At 41.1% G+C, this 18024-nt stretch overlaps 1 protein-coding gene across 1 annotated transcript in view; it reads left to right on the top strand.

Moving 5' to 3' along the window:
- Znf407 (zinc finger protein 407) overlaps nucleotides 1–18024 on the top strand; it is a 368981-nt gene that overhangs the window by 240161 nt on the left and 110796 nt on the right. Inside the window, 1 exon segment of the mRNA XM_048363049.1 lies at nucleotides 8256–8434. Within this exon segment, the coding sequence (XP_048219006.1) occupies nucleotides 8256–8434 (179 nt within the window).

Raw genomic sequence — 18024 nt, forward strand, 5'->3', positions numbered from 1 at the left:
CACTCTAATCTTCTCCTGGGTGGATTATCTGCCAATCCCTGGGGGATCCGAGGTGTGAAGGATGGGATCTCCTTTCAGCCACTTAAGTAGTAGTTAAATTTTTATGGTACACCTACCCCCACCCATAGCCCGTGTGAGCCTGGGAGCCGTGGCGATTTACGCGACCAGTGCGGCCAGCTTCCCACACCGCTGCGCCCCGTGCATGAACGCCCAGAGTGACTCTGCACCCAGCCCTTGGCTTTCTTCTCCTCTTCGGCATCTTTAGATTCTCCCAAGTAAACCCACATTCGGGCCCAGACTGTCAAAATTAGTATGGAACAACATGCTCCAAACAGTCAACTACAAATTTAGTGCAGTAAATGTTTAAGTTATTTGAATTGGAAAACTATTTTTCTATTTGATTTATTTTTAGCTGGAAGTGTACATGTATTACTTTGTTCATATGTTTTTATGAATATTTTATATATTTTTTCCTACTTAACCTCTCTTAAAAGTACGATTTTTTAAAAAAAAAACGATTTCTTGATTAGGCTATATTTTCTCACGTTATTTTGTGAAAGTTTCTCTCCCACAGTTTTCCAAGCTGCCGTCCTCTCTTGGGTTTATAGTATCTTAATTTGCTTAAAGCCAGTTAGTTAAGAGAAATTCAAGGAATAAAATCAACCTCGAAAGAAATTGAGAGGTAGACATCAAGAATCAGAGGTCTATTTTTATATCAAGAGTGTCAAGATGACAATGAATCATCCAGGCAGAAAATTACTGGTAGGCAGTAATTACTAGTAATGCAACAGGACTAATTTGGCATTGTGATTCTTACAGGCTTACCCTTCCCCAAGTCAGCCTAAGACACAGTGTGCATGGCCTGTCTCTCTCTCTCTCTCTCTCTTTTACTCTTACAAAGGGCAGTGGTATTTGGGAGATTCCGAATTCCTCCAGTAAAGAAATAGGCGGTTTTGTTTCACTGATACATGGTAACCTTCGTGGGTACAGAGGTCCTTATGCCCAAATTATAGGTACATCGTGTCATACGTGTATACGTATGTCAGAATTGTCTGCTCTGTGTTTTCACCTAAGAAACTTTGGGCTGTTACTTTCTCATCTGCATACGTGGAGGACCTGTAAAAATGGTTGAAGTTTCGTTTTCGTTATATGAACATTTGGCTTGTAGGCTGAATGAAAGCCTACCCACTCTTCCACCCAAGTTGTCTTGTCCTCTCCTCTGTGCTGACAGTGAGTCTGTGACCTACAGCATGAAGAGCAACCGTGAGGGGAGGGAATTTTTCTGTTTGGGGTAGGTAACAAGGCCGAGTCAGGGGAATTCAAGTCTCAGCAGAGTTTGCTCTTGCCCACGGCCCCTTCCTTCCATGGGTGTGGGGGACAGTCCTGCTGCGGCTTCCTGTTTTAATTACTGCACAACATGAATGGCCCTTTCTAAAGAAATAATGTGGTTTCTGACAGAGGAAACAAGGTGTTCTCTTCTGCCATTTTCTTGTTGGAAGTTTTACTCTGTTCCTTAATGGAGTGAAAAGTGAGCATGGAGGGCTTAGGTTTAAAATAGGCTCTTTCTCTTACTGGCTGTCGATTTCATGAACAGAAATTTGGAAAGTAAGAATGTTAAGGGGAAGTAAGTGTTGTAAGCAGAAATGGTGTACAAAAGCCGAGAAGAAGAGAAAGTCAGAGCGGTCGCTGGATGGAGAGTTAAGTACATGCACTTAATGTCTTTCATCAGCATTACTGAAATTTCCGAACGTTGGTACAATAGCAGTGACAGCGTGGAAAGCAGGATGATTGTAGACCATTCTGGACCGGAAGTCAGGTAGAATTTCCAACTGCCATTTAGTGTATTTTTTCAAAAGTTTTAGGAAACAAGATACAGGCTTATAGCTTTTCGTTAGCATTTTTAATGCCCCAGTCCATCTTTTCTCTCAAATCATGTTCTTTTGAGGGCAAAGCCACAGTGACTTCCTTTTTGTATATATTTGATGTCATTGGTTGAATAAGTATATGCTTATGGTTGATTTTTAAATAAAGGTAATTATATAGGGTTATAGACTTTTTTGGGGTGGGGGGTGGGGTTAACCAGGGACTGTTCATATGAATCACAGCAACAATGAAGTTTCAGTCTGACCTGTGGTGGCAGGCCGGAGGACCCATCTTCCTCCTAGGGTTTCCAATCCTCACGTGCTATCCACAGGGCCTTGTGGGTCACAGACGGGACAGGGTGATGACGTCCACTCAGGCGCTTCCCCTTCAGCAGAGGGGTGTTGGCTTGCTGCCCCACTTAAAGTGGACCCAAATGCTTGGACAGCAGCCTATCTGAAGCCAGGAGAGCCTTGTCCTCCCAAGCTAGGTCCAGGCTCGTAACACTTCTCTCTCACCCACATCTGTGTGTGATAGGATTTGCGTGTGTGTTTGTTTTTCCAATCCTGGGGCTTAAACTCTGGGTCTGAGCACTGTCCTTGAACTTCTTTCTCACTCAAGGCTAGCACTCTGCCACATGAGCCACAGTGCCACTTGCAGCTTTTTTTGTGTTTCTTGGAGATAAGAGTCTCATGGGCTTTGCTGCCTCAGCTGGCTGCAAACTGTACTGCGTAGATCTCAGCCTCCTGAATAGCAAGGATTACAGGCATGAGCCACTGGCGTCTGGCTTGTGATATTGTTTTAAATTTGTGTCTATGTATTTGAATCATTTGTATTTTCTTAGTTTCGGTAAGTGCTACATGTCTAGAAATTTACATGTTTTTTCCATATTTTCCATTTTTAAAAGTTTTCAATATATGCTATAATTGGGATTTCAGTTATCATTTTATTTATTTGAGGCCTTTCATTCATTTCGTTTGCTCAAGGGAATGTCATTCTTTATTGTTTCAAAGAAACAACTCTTTGTTAGATTGAGTTCTTTGTATTCATCCTATCAGTTTCATTTCTATAATTTTAATCTAATCTTTATTACTTACTTCCTTTGAACAGTTTGAGAATTGCCCTAATTTTCAACATTTTTCATGATAAAAACCCCTAAAGGAACTTGTAATCGAAGGGATATCTATATCTATATATATGTATATATATATATCTATATATAACTCAATGTGGTACAATCTGTAGATAATAAATGTAAAGACAACATCATATTAAGCATGGGAAAATACAGAATATGTTCTCTGAAATCAGGAACAAGATAAGGGCATCTACTCTTGCCTACTCTCATTTGAAATAGAGAACACATTTGCCCAGTTTTCCTTTCTATTCTTCTCCCAACTGACCTCACCCCCCAACAGGCAACACATTTCAACTTCCTGTTATTCAGTGATTTAACTTCCTGTAATGAACATAATAACTTCCTGTCAGTTATTCATCTAACCATAAATTAGTTATGAGTTGTTAAGATTTACAACAGTGGCATCATCTCCTACATATTCCATACTTTATTTAACATGTTTGCATATATACATGCACATGATCCTATAGATGTTTCCATATAAATTTATAACATATCTAACTTGTACATATGGGAGAGAATATGGTCTTTAGTCTCTCTGAGCCTGATGTTCTTCACTTAAGATAATTTTTTCCACTTCCATCAATTTTTCTGTAATCACATAATCATTTCTGATAATCACATATCATTTCTGATAGATGAGTAAGATTCCATTATGTATGTGTGTGTATGTACATGTACATATACAATATTTTATAATATGAGTAAAGTTCAATTGTGTGTCTATACACATAGACACATATGTGCGCACGTGCACATGCATGCATGGATATATGGCTATTTCCATATCTTGGCTATGGTGAATAGTACCATTATGAGCATGAGTTGTACAAGTGTATTTACTGTGTATTCTGACTTAAAGTTTTTTGGATAAAACCCCAAGCATGGTTTTGCCGGATCATAGGATTGTATGGTTTGATTTCTTCAGTAATCTCCAAACTCCCTCCTTAGTGGTTCAACCAGTTAGAATTCTCAGTATTCAACAGTGTTTATGTGGTTTCTTTCCCCCCACATCTCACCAATGTCTGTTGTTGTTCATATTCTTAATGATGGCCATTTTTACTTGGGTGAGATGGAATTTCCATGTTGTTTTGGTTTGCATTTTAATGTCCAAAATGTTGAGCATTTCTTCATGTGTTGTTTGACCATGTACTTTTATACTTAGCACTAGACACTACTGGGCAAAACCTAATGAGATTATTCAACAATGAATACCGATAGAACTGGGACCCTCTCCTCTCTTTGGGAGCGAGCATTTCCCTTCTGAGTATGTGGTCTCCTGGTTCAGCTGGAAGGATGGTGAGGCATAGGAGTTCTTCACTGTAATCAAGAGATGATAATACTTGCATCTTTTCATTATCTTACTGAAAATACAACATTCTGCAACATGTTGTGTGTTTTAGAATATTCACTCAGATGTCCAACCACTATTATAAACAATTTTATAGTTTTTATTCTCCTAAAAAGAAACCCAATACATAATAGCAATCAATGTTTCTTATATTTGTATGTTTAAAACATGTAAACATACATAACATCTACAAACTATATAATCATGTAAACATTTTATATATCACAAACATATTAGTATATGTCTAAGTATATATCTATGTGATTATTCTAATTTCAAAATCTCAAGTTCCAAATCACCTCTATATTTGAATTATATTGATTTTTACCATTACAATCCTCTCTCTCACCCCCTAACTCTCCACACTGTATTTCAATAATAGACTTCATATAATTTCATTCCATGTGCTAGTTCCACACTAGGAACTATTGGCTCTTTTCTTTCCCCAACACATAGCATTTGAAAGAGGAAATATTCGATTTCCAAGGTCATCTCTTTCTCCTTCACTGAACATTAGGATATAGTGATTATGTATTCCCCATTTAAGTGTGTATCATATGTTGAAGTAGGTTTCTTTTGCCAATATTTTTACTTGGTTGGTAATTGTCTTGATGATACTTCCTAGATAATATTTCGCTTGAGAAAATATATTGACAGAACTGATCAAACAGAGCCAGTCTTTTTTTTTTTTTTTTTTTTTGGCCAGTCCTGGGCCTTGGGCCTGAGCACTGTCCCTGGCTTCTTTTTGCTTAAGGCTAGCACTCTGCCACTTGAGCCACAGCGCCACTTCTGGCCATTTTCTATATATGTGGTGCTGAGGAATCGAACCTAGGTCTTCATGCATGCTAGGCAAGCACTCTACCACTAAGCCACATTCCTAGCTCCCAGAGCCAGTTTTAAGTACAGTGCTGTCTTTGTGTTTTCATTCTCTATTGTCAGTAAACAGTATCCAATTTATGATGGTGTCTGTGTGTGTGAACATTGAAAATCTACAGGATAAAGAACCTCTTGGGACCAGTTGAAGAAACTGGTTCTCTTCATATCAGAAAAGTCGGCACCAATAGCTGTAACATTAAAGAGAAGTGTTTTTCTATAATATTTCTTATCAGCAAGATGTAGATCTGTAGCCAGGAGTTTCTGTAGTCCTGGCCTTCTTGGAAAATTGGTTCAAATTTTTTGTACCCAAACCCTATAAGAAAGTGGCTGTGATATACTTGAAAACAGAAATGGTAGATTCCTACTCTGCCTTTACCGCTTTACCTTTATAAAGCTCAGAGCTTTGTAGGCCAGTTGTGTTTATGATATTTACTTGCTTCTCCATTGTTGTGTTACTTTTTTGTGAGGATAACAAATACCTGAAAAAATTTTAAAGGAGAAACAAAGTGTTTCTGGTTCATGGTTTTGTCATCTTGAAACATGATGTCTGGAGTTTTAATCTTGGCTGCGTCCATTGCTCTGGGTCCGAGGTGAGGTAACGGAGGACATAACAGTTGTGTGAATTTGTCTCAGAGTTGGCTGCCCAGCTCCTGACAGCCAGGAAGCAGAGAGGAAGGCACCTTTTTGGTATCTTTGGTTTGAGGTACCTCCCAAAGTAGCACCATCACCTGGAGATGAAGTGTTCCACAGACACCTCTTGATGAACCTGTGCAGTTTGTTTCCCACTCTTCACCATTAGCTGCCTTGGCAGTTGCTAGACCAGTGCCGGCATGTGGCACACGCTGGTGCTTTTCTCCTAACAGCAATTGTTAATTAACTGTAGAGGATTTATATACAAAGCAGATTTGCTAATCAGTAGTGCTATGAAAGAAATAAACTGTGTATTCATATGTCAACTGTCATATACACATGTAGTCTTAAGTTATAAGAGAAATTTAACACCCAGCTTGACAGAACCCTTGCCCAGAGCAAGATGAAAATAGCAAGGAAAAAACTTCTGCTATTTGACTTATTTTTTTTCCTACCACGATGCTATCTTAAGTTTAAAAACTTCTATTCATTAAGACTATGTAAGTTATTGAAGTGTGCTTGGTACACAGAGACGATGAGGCACTGCAGAATACTGCGTGCACAGTGGTGGCATTCCTTCTAGTCCCTTCTCGGGGGCACAAGGTCATCCTCCTCCTCCTGAGGCCTAGTGCGCTGGGTGACAGACCCCGTGCACACCGGAGGGAGGGAGCAGCTTCTCTGAAGGCGTATCTGCGTCTGGTGCAGGGCTGTTCCCCTCATCCAGGGCACCCATTCTAAAGGAAGGTGTTTGCGTGTCAGCTTTGCCCTGGTAGTGGGGAAGGACACGCCTGGGCCCCTCTGGCCCTCTAGTACTATTCCCCATGCTTTGTTCAAGCAAGACTTCTCTGTGCCCTCCTTATTCTGAGTGAATAGATACAGGTGTGAGTTTCTAATATTGTTTGTTTACTTGTCATGTGAATGACATAGCTAATATAAAACTTTTGATTATAAGCATTTTCTTTTTTTTTTTTTTTGGCCAGTCCTGGGCCTTCGTTTTCTATATATGTGGTGCTGGGGAATGGAACCCAGGGCTTCATGTACACGAGGCAAGCATTCTTGCCACTAGGCCATATTCCCAGCCCAATATAAGCATTTTTATCTTTTGCAATACTGGTGATTAAACTCAAGGCTTCACACTTGCTAGGCAAGCATTCTCTCGCTTGCTTCAAACCCCCCCCCAAACTCCATTTACTTACTGTTTGTTTTTCAGAATGAGTTTTATGCTAATTTTACCCAGGCTGACTTCAAATCATGATCTTCTTACCTCTTCTGCCTATGAGTAGCTTGGATTACACGTGTGTGTCACCACACTCTGCTCCCAGTTTTGCCTTCTTGACTGATAGTTCCAACATTGTGTTCTTTGAACAATAGCAATTTAATATTAGACATAAAAGGTCATTTCTCAGAGCCTTGTGCAGTTATGGAAGTCTAATTTTTTTAGTGTGATAACAGGACTTAAACTCAGGACCTGACCCTGTTCCTCCTTGGCTGGTGCTCTGCCAACTGAGCCATGCCTCCAGCCCCCAAAATTGTTATACACTGTCTTGCAGGATTTTCTTCTCCAGTAATTCCTTCAGGACATCTTCATAGACATTGCTCTATTCTGGCATTATCCTTTGGTCTGCAGGAAATTGGAAGCTAGCTTGTTTTATCTGTCTCTCTGTGTTTAACTTCTAGTCACCTGTGTACACTTGTGTAAGACTGTTTATTAAAAATGTTCAAAAAGGGGCAAGGACAAAGAATGTGTATGTGCTCAGAAAGAAGCTGTCATCTCAGATAGCGATTCTAATGGCGACCCAAGAAGAGGAAGCTGACCGGCCGGTCCAAGAGCAGGGCCCCAGGCCCAGCTTGCTGTATTTCAGGCCTTGCATTTCGTGTGCTGTACGAAGACGGCAGGAAGGAAGGAGCCCCCCTGCTCGCCAAGGCTGGTGGGCCCTCGATGGTATTGTCCAGTCTGTGCCCCATCTGTGGGCAGGGTAGCACCCGCAGCAGGCAGGGCACGGGCAGCGGCTTGTTACATTGACACTTGAAGCCAGCAGCCTTGCTGTCTGAACACTGAGCTCGGTGGGGGTAGTAGCATTTCCCTTTCGCTCCCCTCCTCAGCGGTGCCAGGGGTGCTCCTTGGGATCAGTAAACATCTCCACTGCCCTCCAGGGGCACCACCATCATTTGATATGGAAATAGTAGAGCCTGGAATTGTGTGCTTCTAGTTCTACAGGCCCCCGGTCTGCTCAGGTGAAAGACCCACGTAGGGATGAGCCCCAGCCTCTCAGGGCCTAGCCCTTCCTGGGCTCATCACACGATGTCGCTCGCAGCCAAGCCGGTGTCAGGGTGCGCTCGTGCCCGTATTTGTGATAAACAGCTGTTGAGTTGACCTCACTCCGCTTTCTTACTTGGCAGGTCTAACTGTGCCGAAAACATCCGCAAGCACATCTTACACACCGGCAAGCACGAAGGCGTCAAGATGTACAACTGCCCCAAGTGCGACTACGGCACCAACGTCCCTGTGGAGTTCCGGAACCACCTGAAGGAGCAGCACCCCGACATTGAGAACCCTGACCTCGCCTACCTGCATGCCGGTAAGGGCGCCAAGACCCCAGCCCAGCCGACACGGCCCCCCCGCCCCCCCCCCCCGCGGTCCCCCCCTCGCCTTGCCCTGTTCTCTCACACGCAGAGAGCGTGTGACGACGCCCACTTCACAAGCTCACCCCAGTCTTACCACTCATCAGGTGAGCTTTAAAGGTGACGATCCCAAACATGCAGCACTGAGTTAAGCGAACATAGGAGCTGCCATTTTATTTTTTGACTAATTGTGGCTTAAAATGCCATGGCCCCTGCCTTCGGGCCATCACTCCCGATGAATGCCTGGTAGGGAAGAGGAGGTGATGCCGGCCCCCCGGGACTCAGAATGGCTGGTCACCAGGACTTAGGAGCGGGCTGCTGAGGAGCACGGCTGCCGCCTTGTCCTCGGCTCTTGGATTAGAGGTCAGATCAGACCGAAGGTACGGGAAATAGGGAGTAAAACAAACTCCATCGCCCCGGTTGGTGGACAGGCGTCCCTGAGGGTTGATTCCGAGCAGCACGGCGAAGGGCTGGGCATGGCCGCGGAAGGCCGCTGGGGGAAGTAGCCGAGCTGATGGACACTCAGGGAAGTGTCCAGGAGGCGGCCCGGCCGCGCTGCGCGTCAGTCCTGCTGGTGGAGCCCGGGGCCCTTCGCAGCCCGAGGCTGGGCAGTGGGAGCCTCTCGGCCGGCTTCCTTGGTTGTTGGGTGGCCTCAGGTGGATCTCTCGGCCATTACTCTGTCACAGTGCCAACGCTAACTGGCCCATGGTGGGCACGGAGGAAGGTGATGCTGCAGAACTTTGAGAACAGGAAGGAGAGGAGGAAAACCATGGTCTGCTTGCTGCCCAGGCAAAAGTGTGAGGCCCGGAAGCTTGCAGCCGGACTCGAGTGGTACGGGGCTTTCCTAGCAGGCATAAAGCCTCGAGTTCATACCCACTTTCACTTAATAAACATAAGAGTAATGGGTAGGATGTGTGATGTCCTAATCCCAGTCATATGCAGGGATGTTTTGAAAGCAAACAAAAGCAGGTGTCTCCTGTTCCCGTTTTGGTGAGGTTATAGCCATGGGCTTCGGGTTGGAAAGGTTCTAACTTTACTTTTTCGTTCTCTTGGGTAAGGTTTCTTTGGAAACTAGTTTTAAGCTCTGTGGACCTCCGTGTCGTCCCTTTAGGGTGGGGATCGTGCCATCTGCCGCAGATCTGCAGCATCCGTGCGATCTAAATGAGATAATATTGTGCAGAAAGTGACTGAGATGGTGATACTTGGGGCATATTTCCTTTCTGTCTGCAGAAGTGAATCCCCCCCCCCCAGCCCCAGTTCTATCCAAGGACTAGTAGAATTATTCTGATATTTTATTTTCTTTTTCATTTAAATTTTATTATAAAGTTCATGTACAGAGACGTTACAGTTGCCTAAGTCAGTTAACAAGTACATTTCTTTTTGAACAGTGTTACATTTCATCTCTTAGAAAATCAAAGTCTGTATTTTAGTTGGAATAATTTTCAGGCATTTTAGGGTCTTCCTTGTTATCTTTTTGTTAACTATTGAAAGAGTAATAGAAATGGACTTGCCACTTCTGTTTATGGTGTTTACAGGAAATACTCTGAATTATTTCAATCCTTTAGAATTATTGTTCCCTTCTTTGTGCCAGGCAAAAAAACAAGCGAAAGAGGCTTAAAGGCTGGATGGGCTGAGGCTGGCCTGGGCCTGGCTCCCTGTGCCTGGGACATCCTGGCTGCTAAGTATCGTTCACATCTTCTCTCATCTGGATGCATTTTTTGGGGGGGGGGTCAGTTGTGGGGTTTGAACTCTGGGCCTGGGCACTGTCCCGGAGCTCCTCTTCAGCATAAGGGTAGCTCTCTTCCACTTGAGCCACATCACCACTTCCAATTTCTGGTATTAATTGTAGATAAGGATCTCACAGACTTTCCTGCCCTGGCTGGCTTTGAACTGAAATCCTCAGATCTCAGCCTCCTGAGTAGCTAGGATTACAGGCTTGAGCCGTTGGCTCCTGGCTGGCTGGAAATTTTTTATGCTTGTTATATCTGCTATTAGGAGAGGAATACTAAGGTTTCTCATTACAAGTGTAGATTACTGTGCTTTTCTTTTTGATTCTGTTAATTTGGGCTTTACTTATTTTGAGGATATTATCACTAGGTACTCAGAGATTTAGGATTTTCCCATATGCACACGCATAGCCTCACCTATAATAAGGATTTATGTATTTTCCCTGGTGATTATGAAAATTCTTTTGCCTCTCTACAGCACTACTTCATGCCATAATTGTAAAATTTTTTATTGGTGTAGTCTCACCTGCTCCCTTATTGTGGCATACAGTTGAAATTGTTTAATGTGCTGAGACAGTGCCAGTCTTACTTAACATGTATAGTTCATGAGATTATTGATATATTTAGAATAGTCAAAACTACTCAGATGCCTATCTAGTAGCAGGTGTAAAGATTGTATGTTTACACAGTGAAATACTCTTCCTCAATAAGAATGAGTGAATTACACTTAATAGCAACAACAGCAAATCAATCTCCTGGCATATCCTTGGGTGGACGAAGGCAGATGCAATGGGCCGTTCCTATAATACCATTTATATTAACTGTAAATGCAGGTCACACAAATCCATGATATGAGAAAGCAGGGTGTGTTTTCCCTTGTCGCCATCCCTCACTAGAGTAGGGCTGCCTGCTGCGTGTCACCTTCTCTTTCCTAATCCCAGGGCTGGGGACCGTTTTGTGCAGTGGAAAGTAGTCCATCCTGTGCTCTCCTGTGAGCTGTGCCCTTTCCTGAACACGTTGCCCTCACTTGTGATTTTTCTAAAGAGTTCATTTCGGTCTACTCTAGAGCTAATATGAAAAGTGTAAATTACATTAATCCCCACAAAATGGACATCAAATTGAGAGTGATTGGAATTGTTTTGCTTATTGCACACTATGATTTTTTTCTATCTAGTGAAGTCCATTCCATCAAAAAAAAAAAACAAAAAAAAAAAACCTACCTTGATTTGATTTCTACAGTTTTAGCAATTCAGTTTGTACCGTCACTTGTCCATGAAGCTTAGTGGTCACATCTTAAGGAAGAGCCAAGTAGGTGTCTGTGTTCACAATGCTACTAGTGACTCTCAGTCCAACATTATGCGCCACTCCTTTCAGTGGTCATTATAGAATGCTGTAATGTAACCCAAAGAAAGGAGGACATAGAGACAGAGAAAGGAGGGACAGGACTCTTGCTGACTCCGCAGACTGTGCTGGGACCACATACAGACATTTACCATTGCCTTTGCCGCCCAGAGACGATCCCCCCACCCCCCCACCCCGCCCCATGCTGTTGAAGTCATTCTCAGTACTCATGTTCTTGTGGCCAAGACCATGAGGAAGATTTATTTGTTTCACATTTCTCTCTAAGGAGCTGGGCCTTGGTATGTAGTACATATTTCTGATTTTTTCCTTGTTCTCTTTGCAAGAGAAATAATTAAACATTAAATGATGGCATGGTATTCTGCTTAATTTCTTGTATGTTTTTATCCAATACTTTCATATCATACTTAAATTGATTTTGTTTTATCCTTTCTTAGATATTAAGACATGATCTTTTAAAAAATGTACATTTGATTATTACCAGTACAGAGTGGGTACCACATGAATCTATCATGTTCTCCTTATAAATCAGGATTTTTGTATTCCCTAAGATAATCAACTTTTATGTTTTTAACAGCATGTTTTTTTCATTGTATTGCATAGAATTTGCCTCTGATTAGTTAGTTATATGTACACAAATATGAAACTTTCACTTACAAAAACCAGCCTTATTTTTCTTCTAAAGGGACCTACTTTAGTACCATTCAAGCTATTCTTCCTGCATTATACTTATCACTATCTGAGTTTATACTTAGACATATTAAATTTCATGTTCTATGGTAAGTAAGGTACAGTATCCCTAGCCTTTGGTTTTCACTATTGCCTCTTACCTCCTTACTCAGTTTTCCTGATATACAGAATAATCTTCATCATCATTTAGAAGCCATGTGCTTTGCTACTCAGAGCCCAGGAAAAGGCAGTACTTCCAAAGCTCTTCTTGGACCTCTGTTTCTTGCCCTGTTACTTTCATCCTTTTTGTTCGTTCGATCCTCTGACACATGTCATGACACCTTGTGCAGTAATTCTTTGCATGAAAAGGTCCAGAAATCTTTAAAACAACTTGACAGTTTCTTATTGGTTCTCTCTTAGATAAACCAATTATTACTTCAACCTAAAAAGGAACGAGATTTTTTTTTTCTGACATGATTGCCTTTGGTAAATCCATGCTGACTCACTCCTATTAAATTATACTTCTCCAAATGTATCATTAAGCTCATCCATAAGTATCATCTCAAATTTATTTCCTAATATAGATGTTACACTTACAGGTCTGTAATTTTCAGCTTCTTCTTTGTCTCTTTTTAACCTTCAGATGAGGTTCCTTCTTTTCTCGTCTCCTGATTCTTCACCACTAACAAAAGACTTCCTAAAATAATTACCAGTTCAAGGCTCTGGTTCTTCACCTTGGACATCACAGCCGGGTCAGTGTACTGAGGTTTCTGAGCATCTGCTAGACAGCCTCGTTCCTCTACAGCGTCTATTTCCGTACCCCTACTGTAGCAGAACCGTTGGTGCCCCTATGGTATAGGGAGGTTTGTATTTCGGTACTTGCCTTTTTCTTCTTGTCTTCTCGTGTCTGTTGCAGTTCTTGTTTAGAAAAAGGATGTTAAATCCTTTGTTATCAATGGATGAATAATGTCAGAGCAGTAGTTTTTAATTAATTAATTTATTGTCAAAGTGATGTACAGAGGAGTTACATTTTTATGGGTAAGGCAGTGAGTACATTTCTTATCGTTGGTTACCTCCTCGCTCATTTTTCTCCCACCTTCCCCCCTCCCCAGACCCCTTCTCACCATTCCTCAAGTTCTACAGTTGGTGTACAGCATATTGTCTTGTAAATATTGCTGTTGCACTGGTTCACCTTTTACCCTCTGCCTCTCTATTTTGATATTCCCCTTCTCTTCCCTAGTTCTGATAAATGTATGTACAAAATACCCAGGGTACCAAAATCAGTTACAGTGACGTCAGGAGTAAAACCATTGGGAAGAAAGAAGAAAAGGGCATAATTTCACATGGTATTTTGAACATAACAACAACAATGATAAACCATTTATTTCTATAACTTGGAGTTCATTTCACTTAGCATCATCTTATGTGTTCATATGTATTAGCTATTAAGCTATTGTGCTCCTCTGCTAGGACTATCTTAGATGTGTGCTAATTATTGCCAATAAGAGGAATCATAGAGTCAATGTTTCTTTGTGTCTGGCTCACTTCACTTAATATGATTTTTTTCTAAGTCTTTCCATTTGTCACAAATGGGGCTATGCCATCCCTTCTAATAGATGCATAGAATTCCACTGTGTATATGTACCACATTTTCTTGATCCAGTCATCTACTGAGGGGTGTCTGGGTTGGTTCCATATTTTAGTGATGGTAAATTGTGCTGCGATAAACATGGTTATGCTGGTAGCTTTAGTGTGATCTTTCTTGTGATCCTTTGGGTAAATGTCCAAAAGCAGGGTTGCTGGGTCATAGGGGAGCTCTATGTATAGCCTTTTGAGGATCCTCCACACTGCTTTCCAGAGAGGTCGAATAAGTTTACGCTCCTACCAATAGTGCAATAGGGTTCCCTCTTGTCCATATCCCCGCCAGCACCTGATGCTATTGGTTTTCTTGATAATGGATATTCTTACTGTGGTGAGGTGGAAACTCAATGTTGTTTTGACTTGCATTTCTTTTATGGCCAGTGATGTAGAGCACTTCTTTATGTGCCTCTTGGCCATTCTCATTTTCTCTTCAGAGAAGTCTTTAGCCCATTTATTAAGGGGACAGTTGTTTCTTTGAGGATTTGTTTTTGGGGAATTTAATGTTTTGAGTTCTAAGTTTTTTTAATTGTTCTAATTTTTTCAGTAATGTAATTTCTTCAGAAAATCTCATTTATTGATGTTTATCAATAGATACAGTTTAGTGATAAGTTAATGTTTTGAGTTATCATTACTTGTCCTTTACTCAACAAAATTCTGAAGTAGACCTTTTTGTACCATCCAATGATTCTTAAATATTTTCACATTTCATATTTTTCAGAATACAGTCTCTCTACTTCATGTATCTGTTAACACTCTGGGGCTGTCTGTCTGTCTGCCCCCCCCCACTCCTTCCCAGCAGTCCTGAAGGAGGGGGATTCTGCCTGTTGTGCAGTTCTAAGCCCACTTGTGGATGGATTTCCATTGTCAATAGCTAGTTGTGGTACTGAAGAAATTTTTTTTCACATGAGCATATTTTGCTTTTAAATTACAAAGAAAGAAAATAAAGGAGGGAGGGAGGGAGGAAGGAAGGAAGGAAAGTAGGTTGCAATAGCACTAAGTTTCTCCATAGGATATTAAATCTCCAAAAACAAATATCCAATAGATGTTATTCACAATTCACTGACTTTTTAAATAGATCTTTTAAAAATATAGTTTTATTATTATTATAGTATTATGCAGAGAGGTTACCATTTCATAAGTCAGGTATTGAGTACATTTCTTTTTTGGACAGTGTTGCTCCTTCCTTCCCTTTCCCCGCTTTCCCCATTTTCTGAAGTATACTCCATACCTTGACTGCATTTCCTTCCTCCCTCTCTTGCTGTGCCACCTAAATGGCAAAAAAAAAAAAGCAGAACAAACACCACCAGCAACACAACAACAACAAAATGTTTCCATTTCCATAAATATTATTTTAAATGTTCAGAGTAGTTACAGCTTTGGGTTCCTACCATCCAAGTATCCTCCTTTACTCTGTTTGTATGTGAATGCATACAATCTTGTATAAGCTATCATGCCCAGTTTTATTTAGATCTAGCTTCCATATATGAGAGAAAACACAGTTTATCTCTCTAAGCTTGACTTACTTAATTTAACATAATTTGTTCTAAATCCATTCATTTCCTTGCAAACAGCATGGTATTATTCTTCTAATGGATGAGTAAAATTTCATTGTGTATATGTACCACATTTTCAAAAACATCCACTCATCTATTGTAAGGCATCTGGGTTGTTTCCATAACTTGGCTGTTGTGACTAGGCAAGTATCTTTGCCATAACTTGACTTGTAATGTTCTGGCTAGATGCCCCAGTGGTCTGTGTGGGTCATAGGGCAGGTCTGTATTTGGTTTTTTTAGGAATCTCTGAACCATCTTATGGAGTGGTTTTACTAACTTGCATCCCACCAGTAGTGCAGTGGGGTTCCTTTCCCTCTGTACCCACAGCATTTGTTGTCTTTGAATTTTTGATGTTGGCCAGTCTGACTGGGATGAGATGGAATATCATCATTGTTCTGATTTGCTTTTCCTTTATGGCTGGGGGTGTTGAACACTTCCTCATGTGTTTATTTGCAGTTCTTCTTCTGAGAAGTCTCTCTTTTGGTCCTTAGCCCATTAATTGATTGGTTTATTAGGTTTTAGGGGAGAGGTTATTTTTTGAGCTCCTTGTATATTTCATGTATTAGAGCTTTATTGAATGTATTGCTGATCAAATCTTCTAGTCTGTTGGCTGTCTTTCTAGTTTAGTAACTATGTCCTTTGCTATGCAGAAAGTTTTTCTTTTGATGAAATCCCATAAAATAGATCTTTTTGTTTTGTTTTGTTGGTTATGGGACTTGAACTCAGGGCCTGGGCACTGACCTCTGTGCTCAAGGCTAGCACTCTACCACTTGAGCCACAGTGCCACTTCCTACATCTTAAAATAGTTGAGTTGCCTAAGGATTCTTAGTTGGAATATCACAACTCAGTATCAGGATCACAACTCTTTTCAAGAATATTTTAATATGTAGTTCTGTGTATTCTGGAAACTTTAAAAATTTGGAGTTCTGGGCTGTCAGCGTGTGTGAGTACATGTATTACCAAGTTAAATGACATAACTTTAAAATCCCCATGGCAAATAGCTTTCTAGTTACCCGTCTCCTAACCCATCACAAAATGTGTCTCACGGGAAGTGGGCTGCAGGAATCTTGTGAGCGAGGTGTTGGTGTGAACTTTCTCACCATTGGGAATATGCTGTTTCTAAGCAGGTTCTTCAACCATGTTGTCTTTCTTTTCCCATCCTCAAATGACTCACAGGGTTAGCTTTTTTTGTACAAGGTGTTCAAATAAAGTCAAGATGCAAAACTGAAATACAGCTTTACTTGCCAATGTCTACTAAAATGGATTGAAGATAGAGGACATTGGTGGACATTGATTCAATTAAGCGTTTTTGATAGACCTCACGTGCTCAGGTAGCTCAGGTTCACCCCCAGCTACAGGATCTCGACAAGAGTTTGGAAGTGTTACTGTTTATTCCCCTTCCAGAAAGAAAGCCTTGCCCACTTCTTAGGTGAGGACCACGTAATGCAAAACTGCAGTGAAACTGCTTCCTTGCTTCTGGCCACACTGGCGTGGGTGGCGCACGCATAGCTGGAACTCCAGTCTCAGGACCAGCAGTTGTAGCATCCATGAACGCATTCTGAAGGTGAAAGTCGTTTAAGAGGGGAAAAAAAGGAGACGAACACTGTGATCTTATCCTGCATGGCAACTTCATTGATCAGTGTTGTTTGTTTGTTTGTTTGTTTTTGTTTTTTGCCAGTCTTGGCTCTTGGCCTCAGGGCCTGAGCACTGTCCCTGAGCTTCTTTATCATCTTGAGCCACAGCGCCACTTCTGGCTTTTTCTGTCTATGTAGTGCTGAGGAATCAAACCCAGGGCTTCATGCATGCTAGACAAGCCCTCTACCACTAAGCCACATTCCCAGCCCCTCATCAAAATGTTAAGGCAAACATTGATTGTGGAAAGTTGGAGTGGAGTGGAGCCCTATGATTTTATCAGGTGGTTGATGTGGCTTTTACTTTCTTATAGACCTTTTTTAGTAATCGTCTCCTTCAATAGAACTTATATATTTAAAAAATTTACATATCTTCACTTATTTGGGTTTCTGTTAACAGGCAGTTTTATATGACAAACACAGTAGGTATTGATAAGTCCTGGTGCTAATTCTGCATAACAGATTACTATTTCAATTGAACATCTGAAGAAGATGAACCTGAGATGTTTTTAAAACTATGAGGGACATTTAGATATATTAGTTAATTATTGTTGAAACTTAGCTCAAACTATAAAGTAATATGTACTATTAGGCTTTCACGGTTTCATTTATTTATGTTTGTACTGGGTAAATTATTACTTGGTAGTTTTCCTTGTTGTGTTTTTCTTTAGGTTTTCTAAAGTTATTTTAAACTATCTTAATGGCTGCAGAGTAAGCATCTCCTCAGTCCTTCATCCAACTTTGCTGAATGTTAGCAGTGGACAAGCATAGGAAATTTTCAAAGGCCCAAGCATTCATATCATACTATTTTATTTTATTTTATTCTTGGTTCTAAGCCTGTCAGTTTTTTTCATTCACTTCCTTTTCCAGGATTGAACCTAGGGGTCAACATTCCCTGTGGTTGTTATATCTTGTTAGTCTTCTGCTTATGAAAGCTTTTCTCTCTCATAATCTGGACACTTCTAGA

The sequence above is a fragment of the Perognathus longimembris genome, chromosome 15, assembly GCF_023159225.1.
Source record: "Perognathus longimembris pacificus isolate PPM17 chromosome 15, ASM2315922v1, whole genome shotgun sequence".
In the NCBI taxonomy this organism is placed as follows: domain Eukaryota; kingdom Metazoa; phylum Chordata; class Mammalia; order Rodentia; family Heteromyidae; genus Perognathus; species Perognathus longimembris.